The 9,011-nt window shown below is 44.6% G+C and overlaps 1 protein-coding gene across 1 annotated transcript in view; it reads right to left on the bottom strand.

The window, feature by feature from the left end:
• The window catches only part of LOC104509721 (CUGBP Elav-like family member 4), a 74,928-nt gene that overhangs the window by 23,444 nt on the left and 42,473 nt on the right, over window positions 1-9,011 (bottom strand). The window contains exon 5 of the mRNA XM_010151757.1: window positions 3,074-3,221. Within this exon, the coding sequence (XP_010150059.1) occupies window positions 3,074-3,221 (148 nt within the window). The remainder of the gene's footprint in view (window positions 1-3,073; window positions 3,222-9,011) is intronic.

Raw genomic sequence — 9,011 nt, 5'->3', positions numbered from 1 at the left:
AACCAGGTGATTAGTTTAAGTGACATGTATAATTTTTTGTATGGTTAAAGCCAGGTAAGATGGATCCTGTCTCTAATCAGTTAGATTTGCCTGGATCCAAAACTCTTTAAATTCCTAAGTCACATGGGAACTCGTGAGCCTGAATGAACTCATGGCCATGTCCCAAGGAATCCATCCTCCTAGAGGTGAGATGCACAGAAAAACAGCTGGATGAGAAGGCCTGAAGATACCAGCACAGAGGCACTGTGCTCAGCCAGTACCTCCAAGCCTCTTGGACTTCTAGGTTACCAGTGTCCTTTTTCTAGCATAATTTTTCTTTTGCTTAGAAAAGATCAAAACTTTTTTTTTTTCTCCCATGTTCCAAACACTTTTTCTAATGCCTGTTTTTCAGAGAACTTTGAAATGTTTCATTTTCATTCCAAGTCAGAACAAAGATGTACTTCAATGACTGGAAATCCTGCTATGAAGCAGAATGATCATTTTCCATTTGGCTTTCTGAATGTTAACAAAAGCCAGCAGGAGAATTCATGTTAGGCTTCAGATATCTCCTGGCTACTCAGAAATCTCTGCTAGCGTTGTAGGCTTGCTCGCTCATACGTTATGTGAAAAATTTTCTGTGCATCTTATCACAAGCTTTGTGAGTGTTGTAGTAATACAAGGAGTCATTTCAAAGTCTAAACATTTCACCTGAGGAATAATTGTGCATGGACATTTCCACAATCCATTACAGAGGTTTTTCATGAAGGAAGCTGCCCATTCAACATAAATCTGCAATAATGCCAAAATGCATAATATCCATGATTGAAAATATGTTATAAGGAGAGTGCAAAATCTGCCACCATGAAAGATATCAAGGGATCATCTAAACCAGCATCTAAATTTCACTAATGAACAGTCATGGCTGCTCTGGAAAGAATGTAAAAAGCATGAGCTTTTCTTTCTTGTATTGTGACAATAGGAGTTTAATAGTCCCCAGAAGGAACCAGGCATATTAGAAGAGGAGCAGAACTTAGCTGGGATATTTTTCATGTGCTGGATATCTTGGCAGGCACAGAATTTGGTTGTTGTACTGGTATGTATTCACCTATGTCACAGAAATCGTTCATTCTCAAGAATAATTTATATGAGAAAGAACTTGTGCTCTTTTTGTGGTGGGACCATCATACACCACCGCCTGGACTTATGTTTCAGGCCCTGAGAGCATTTGAATTCCAGGCAGTCTTTGTTTGACGTTCTCTCTGCTCCCACCAACACAAAACAAATCTAGCTAATGCAAATATGATAATCTTCCCGGCAGAGGGTTTAAAGGGTGCACATATAATTAAGCCACTTTTCTATTTGGATTTGCAATAGCTCCATCGACTTGTTGTTTATACATTTATCGTTGTGTAAACATATATTTCAAAATGCGTAGTGTAAGATTTTTGAGTCAAGCGCTTTTCCTTGGCTCTCTACAAGTTCATGTGGAATGAGTGTCTTTCTTTCTCTCTATTTTTTCTCCCTCATATTCTAATTCAAAGGGAAAGGTACGCATCTGATCTGGTAGCTGCTGACATTGTTCCCAGCTACTGATTGCAGGGAGGCTAAGCTGTGTGTGAATGGGGAGGTTTTCTTTGGCAGACAGGTTAGCAGAACTCAGCTCATCAGGAACAGCCCACAAGCCTGCATTGCTGTGGTGCCTTGTCTAACTGCTGTCTAGTGTTTCTCTGCCATGAGGCATCATTCCTTGCTGCTTTGCCAGATGGCCCTTCCCTGCTCCAGGGCTGGTGCAGACTTCTCCATGTTTGGCAATGAAGTCTCCCCTTTCCTCTCCTACTGCTCTGGAGTCCCAGATCCTGTTCTGCCCAGTGCGGCTTGCACTCGTCTGGCTCAGGCATAGCTCACTCCCCCCATGTCTCCCCCCAAACCCTTGTCAAGCTGGTCCCCTCCAGGCCAGCTCGATGCTTTAAGGTTCATATGATGCACTGGTATGGCACATCTTCCTGAACACAGTCCATCCTTAGTTCTTCTCATAGGAACAACTGACAGCACCCTAGGACCTTCTATCGCAACCTGTCCCTTAGAAATGGTCCCCTGAAGATGCACCCTTGAGTCCTCTGCTCCCCTACCAGAGTCAGTGACATATTGAAAAACTCTTCAAATTATCAATTTGCTCTCAAAGTTTGACCCCACTTTCCCTGCTGCCCTACTTTACATGGAAGGCCACATGCCAGTGCATGACTACCAACCCTGAGGATTCCTTGACCTCTTCCTGCCCAAATGATTTCCTTGTTCTTCATGCCCTAGGAAAGCCCACCCAAGTTTAATTATCTGCACCCTGATTCATGTGATTCTTGTGACCCCTCACAGCTTAGCAAGATCCCGGCAGCCCTTCAGTAGCTATCTGTCTCTGTTCCAGAAGCCAGAAACCTTCTCACCAAATACTTGCATTCCAGGTAGCACCAGAGGTCTTCCCTGTGTACCTCCTGTCCTATTTCATGGCAGGGAAAAGACTGATGCGTCCCGAAGACATAACTCATTTCATTAATGATATTGCATCTCACCACAAACCTTATGTTGTTTATCTTTGGATCACAGCTAAAGAAAAGTTGTGTAAGGTATAAGGCTGAGAGGGAAGGGTGATGTCTGAAACCCCTTTCCGGTGGCTTTCCTGCTGGCACCCTCCCTCCTCTCCAACGAACACATTGAATCCCACATCATGGGTGTCAGCCCTCTTGCTCTCCTCTCTCCCCAGCTCACTTGGCACAGGGCACACCTAGCAAACAGCCCACAGCTGGCCAGCTCTTGGACTTTGCCTTTACAACCATTTCATGGCGCATATGCTGACCTCCAGCCCGTCCCCACTGTTGAAGAGGTTGTAAGAGCCTTTGTCTCCTGCTGTCCTCCTCTCCCTGACCACAAAAGAATCCGGACAGCTCCAGTCCTCACTTCTGGTGGCCTTCACCAACACCACAAAGATTTCAGTAAACACCCACTGGGGAGAGCCTGCTAGCCAACATGTCCTTCCAGGTCTCCTCTGAGATGCGGCCAGATTTTCCTGCCCTTCACCCTCTCCATGCCTCTGGCCCCTTACCTGAGGTTGGAGTCATGGGGGCGGCCGCCAGGCCGTTCATGTTCAGAGCCGCCATCTGCTGCATCTGGGCTGCGGCAAAGGCTGCCATGGGGTTCAGGTAGCCTCCCTGAGCCACGGAAGCCATGATCGCGGCTTGCTGCTGCATCAGCTGGAACAAAGAGAGCAGGGAAAAAATATCATGCAGTCACTGGCAGGTCAGCCCGCGGCACTGGAACCAGGATGGGGACCCGGTGAGAGCATGAGGTATCCCTCTGTTCTGAGATGTCAGGTCACCATGTCTGGGATAATGGATTTAAACTGAAAGTGGGTAAATTTAGATTGGGTATCAGGAAAAAGTTCTTCCCGGAGAGGGTGGTGAGGCACTGGTGGAAGCTGCCTACAGAAGCTGTGGATGCCCCATCCCTGGAAGTGTCCAAGGCCAGGCTGGATGAGGCTTTGAGCAACCTGGTCTAGTGGAAGGTGTCCCTGCCCATGGCAGGGGGATTGGAACTAAATGGTCTTTAATGTCCCTCCCAGTCTAAACAATTCTAGTTTAGTTCTCTAGGAATAACTTGATTTGTTTCTATCAGTGACAAAAATCAGTTTTTGTATCAGTCCACATCCAACTCCCAGTAGTGACCGGTGGCAGGTGTTTAGAGAAAGTGTGTGGGGGAGAGGACAAGCAGAGAGTGAAGCCTCACTCTGTTCATTCCCCAGACTCTGCTATGCATGACTTTATAACAGTGGAGAAGGAAAATGTTCTTCTGTAGTGATTTTAGAAGTGACTCATGTCTTTGCTGTCTCCAGAATTGGAGTATCTCTGTTTTGCTGCTCTCTGTGATTTCACTCACTCTCCCATCAGGAAATCACCCTCTGATGCAGTTGTTTAAGTACACAGGACATGCTTCTCAGCATTAAACAGACCTCAAAGTCATGGCAAGGAACAGACTGTTCCCTACTGTTCGATTTAATGTTGAAATATCAACTAAATTAGTTGTTCATACACATACACAGTAAAACAAATCCTTGAAATCACTGTGCTCATTCAAATGTTGAAACTTTCCTTGTCACCATCTGTGAACAGACCAAAGTAAAAGATGCTCTGCCATTGACCTGCTGTATAATCATGTACAAGTTGTGTAAACTTGCCTTTGTATCTCCAGCAATAAAATGGGACACAGGATGCCTGCCTCCCCACACAGGAGTGTCTTCAGATCTACAGATGAAAAGTGCTATACTGAAGTTGGGTACTATTATTTTTTGTAGCCTAAAGCAGATTGGTGGCAAGGTGGTGGCTTTCCTTTTGATTGTTAATTACCCTTTTTTATTTTACCCTGCATAAGACACTTTCACATTTTAATTAGTCATATCCTTTTCTTCGTAATTACTGATGGAGTGATTAGATAATCTTTTCTATTATAGCACAATGTTGGTTCCCCTTTAAGGAGTACATTTGTTTCTAGGCATCATTTGAGTTTATTCTCTTGAGGAAGCACTAAGCAGGTGATTTTAGTGAGTATGCCAATGGAGTGAATGAGGAAGTGGAAATCCATCCATCTTTAACACTGGATTGAACCCAGCACTGGATGTGCTGACCCATATCTCATTTTCTGTGATGGTTATTTTCACCTGGGGATAACTGAGGATGTAACTGGCTGGTTGCAGAAATGATGGCCAAGGTCTGTGCCTGCAGGACCTGTTTATCAAACTGCTGATCAAAGTAACCTCTCTCTGACATGAATGCAGTTGCAAGGTCTGGGGACAGTCCCAATTTGGTCTCTGCTGACTTTTTTCCGGTTCTCCAAAGCTGACCAGAGCTGCATGAGCAAACCTACCTCAAAACACTGAGTTACATATGGCTGGTCATGTGTGTGCTGTGATCAGTCTGGCTGGCAGATAACAGCCTGGTATTTATACCAGACACGTTCTGGGGCAGGCAGGGGACAATGTTTTTGGCATTTCCCATTGCCAGATTCAGTAAACTAAATACAGATGGGGTTTCCTTTGAGCTGGTCACCTACTAGAGCTGTTGCGGTAACAGGCAGAGGAGTCCAGGCCAAGGCTCATCTGTCCCTTCTGTACCCATGTGCCTCTGGGCAGATGAATTGCAGCTTTGTTTCTCCCTGTTGACTGTATGTGGAACCCCAGATGATCAGTTCAGTTTATGTACCAACGCAGTCAGATGAAATCATTATCAGCCTTTACCTAGTGCTCGGAGGATAATTTTGGACCAACCATTTAAAAGAAAAGTGTAAATCCTTTTTTCATTTGTGTTTCACCTGTTCTACAAGAGAAGCAGAGCTCTATCTAAGAGATGCCATGTTGCCAATGGTAGTACTAATGATTGTGCTCCTCCAATTTCCATTTTGCACTCAGCTAGGCAATCACTTGTGACGTTATTTATAGCTTATGCAACTTCTTCTCCTGCTTATGGATGTCTCTAGGCTGTTCAGAGTTAACTCCACAATGGCAGTTGCTCCTCCTGATCTGCAAACCAGGTAGCCCGAGCAGTGAGGTTTCTTGTGTATTCAGAGGGCTTACAAATTTGCACTGGAAAGTTAATGTTTGTGGAATATACCTTGGCTACATGCATGCTTCTTTGTGCAGTGTTATGTGATTCATGCATTTCTGTCCCAGACCTTCTTAAAGAAGAAGGTGTTTTCTCTCTTCTTAGGAGAATGATCGTAATCTGCTGCTTAGTGCTGAAGGTGTAGAATCTGCAGCCTAAAGCCTGGTAGGTTTCAGTGAAACAGTCACTTAAAACTGGTCATATTCCCACAGAGACTGAATTAGGAACTTGAGGAGCAAAGAGGTTAAACTTAGCTCAGGGTTAAAAGTCTAATGCATTAAAAATAAGGCCATAACCTGTGATTTGGGAATCTAGGTTCATTTGCTTCTGCTACAGCATGCATGTTGCAGGGAGCATCCACCCCATTTCTGTTAAGCTCAGTGATCAGGGGACACCCAAGGTGCCCTGGAGACCTGGAAACCCCCATGGCATGGAGTAATGAACTGGAGTCCTGTACCTCATGACCCAGAGGACACACTTTGCTGCAGCCTTCAGAGTCAGCCTGTGGAGTAAACTGAGGACTCTGCCAGATCTTGAAGGAGTACAGCATCCCATACCTGAACACAGCCTTGTACTCCAGCTAACTGGCTTTGCTTCCTTGGGTAGAGGGGGGACACAAACCATGTCCCAGCCACATCTGGAAATCTCAACCCTTGACACACTCCTGTCATCCTTCTGTGGTCATGTTTCCCATTCATGCCCTTCCCTCTCTTGCAGGAGGTGCTCAGGGGTAAAAGTTAAAGGGGAAAAGGAAAAGGCTCCTTCCCAGACCAACAGCTGATGGTCATAGACCGGCCAAGTACAGAGGTATCGTGGGGGAGGGAGGATGGGAACTTGGTCACCTTGAAAGAAGCTGACAGCTTAGACCTACCTCCTCCCTCCCAGGGTGGCTCCAGGGAAATTTACAAAAGGAGGGCAAGTCCTGTAAGGGTCACCAGTCTCCCTTATAAAACCTCAGGGGCATTCCCAATAAAAGTCACTCCACTCCTTCCACAGCTCCCTCTGAAGAAAAATGTCCCATCCACTCTCCTTTCACTTTGAAAGAGGCCCAGTGTATGGTCCCAGTTAATAAAGCTGTAGAAAGTGAGGCAGTGACCCCACCAGAGGCAAATCAATAGCAGCAGGGCCCCTGGGTATTGTGTATTTTAAAATATGCCATTTGAAATGCAGATTTTCCCTGCCTGGGTTGGGGCCACAGAGCACTAATCAGAAAGGCAGCAGTCTTATTATCCAAGGGGACGGAGAGGAGCTTTTCCCTTCCTCAGCTGAAAGGACGTATTTCCTTTTGCTTCTCTTACTTCCTTGGCATGATCTTTGCCTCAGCATTTACAGCTTTTCCCTGTGCAATTTTATAGATTCATTCTCTCTTTCCTTCAACCTGGCCTTTGTTATTTCTCAAATATTTATCTTCTGAGGAAACCAGGAGATGCTACCGAAGTGGTTCATGCACACGGATGGCACCTCAAGAGCATGAGCCTGCAGTCCCCATCTCAGGGCTTGGGAGCCAGTGGGGCAGCTGGAGAGGCGCTGGTAAGGCCATCCAAAGCATGGGAAGGAGTGGTAGCAATGGCTGGTCAACAAGAGATGTGGAAGGACTGATCTCACACACATTCCTCAAGCCGAGGTGGCTAAACTTCAACCAGCTCTGTCATCAGCGGATGGACAGGCACCTTCACAGGTTTATTTATCCTACACTAGCATGGAAGATTAAGATAAAAAACAGCAAAGGGTGACATTTTGCTTTCTGATGCACAGCTCCCTCTCCACATTTTGCCCTACCTTTGCACCAGGGTGGATCCATGCCCAACACTGCCGAGCACCAGCACAGGCGCAACACCAGCAGAGTGGTAACCATACAGCGCAAACTCGGGGCTTGCTGCCAGTTTTCCACCCAGAAGTGGGTCCCTGTGTGGTCACTGTTGGTCTAGTGGTGTGGGGTGAGGACACGTGGCCAGAGAAGGGTTTGGGAATGGGACAGCTGCCTCTGGCATCGGGTGGCTGTTAGATGGCAGGGTTGTGCAACTGCACTCAAGCGCAGGAAGTGTGCTTTTCTTACAGGAGGAATGGATGTATGGAGAGATGAATTGACTACCTCAAGGCCAAAAATTCCTGGTAGAAATGGGACAAGGATGCTACAACTTGCCTTCCACAGCCCCCAGAAGAAATACTTGTGAAACTGAAGAAGGGGAAAATGGAGAGGAGGATTATTTCTGATGTGCTCTTTTTGAAATAGCATGATCATTGCCCTTAGAGAAGGCTTGCTCTGCATGATTTGATGACCATCTCATTTTATTCACTATTATTTTCTGTCCATGTCTCTAAACCACATGATGCTTGGTTTGACTTTTCATATTCTTCATTCAGCAATAATAATAAAAGTAATAACAGCATCCCACGCTTCCCACCTCTAACGATCTATACAAACACTTAGCTAATTAATCCTCATGGTATCCATGTGATCGAAAGAGGTAAGTAAAGTGATCAATCAAACAGTAAGAGGGCTCATATTTGGTAAAATCACAGAACTGACAAATTCGTGTCTGTTTTACCTAACTGGCCATTGGTTAATAAAAACAAAAATATCTAACAAGTCTTCAAACAAACAGATGTTCTTAAAAAAAAAAAAAAAGAAAAAAATTGGAATGGTCCTTCTGAAATTTTTTTAATGTCTTCTTGGAAACAGAAATTTCTGCTTTCAAAATAAAATCTAAATTTAATTAAGATCTAAAACAAAGTAAACAAATGTGCAACACCTGGATTCATGTGTCTTAGTGTCCTTTTAGAGCCTGATACACAGTAGTTTGGGTTTCTAACTTCCTGAAAACTGGAAAAAGGCCAAAACCATAAAATACAACAGCTCCATAGACCCCAAATCTGAGTGTTCATTATTTCTGAATTACCTGGGAGCTGACAATCAGAAATATGATATTAACCCTACTATGAAATATTATGGCTCCAAAATACCTTCTTCTTCTGGAACGGATCAGAACAAGTGTTTTTCATAGTAGGTAGTATTTACCAAATATACTGTCCCATTTTCATCATTTAAATATAACAACTATTATATGCAGAAGATAGTCTATATTCAGTAAAATTTTCCTGATTTCATAGGGCTAGATAATTTTTTTTAAATATCTTTCCAAAATAATTTCACAGTATGAATTTAATAAATATTGGAAGAAGTAACTCTTCCCTTCAGCACAATTTTAGATAATTTAGCAGAAATACCCTTTCATCTCCACAGGAGCTGGGGTGGGGAGGCAGGGGAGGGCACCTAGGCTTTTGTGGTCAGCGTGGTAGTCACTGCTGCCCTAACGTCTCAAGGTGACCACTTACGATGATGACTGAGAGCTCTGCTCTGCTGGATGTTCCCAGATTCGTTGCAGTTAC

The sequence above is a fragment of the Eurypyga helias genome, unplaced genomic scaffold (assembly GCF_000690775.1).
Source record: "Eurypyga helias isolate BGI_N326 unplaced genomic scaffold, ASM69077v1 scaffold5715, whole genome shotgun sequence".
Lineage (NCBI taxonomy): Eukaryota > Metazoa > Chordata > Aves > Eurypygiformes > Eurypygidae > Eurypyga > Eurypyga helias.
This window is presented reverse-complemented; position numbering and strand designations above follow the sequence as displayed.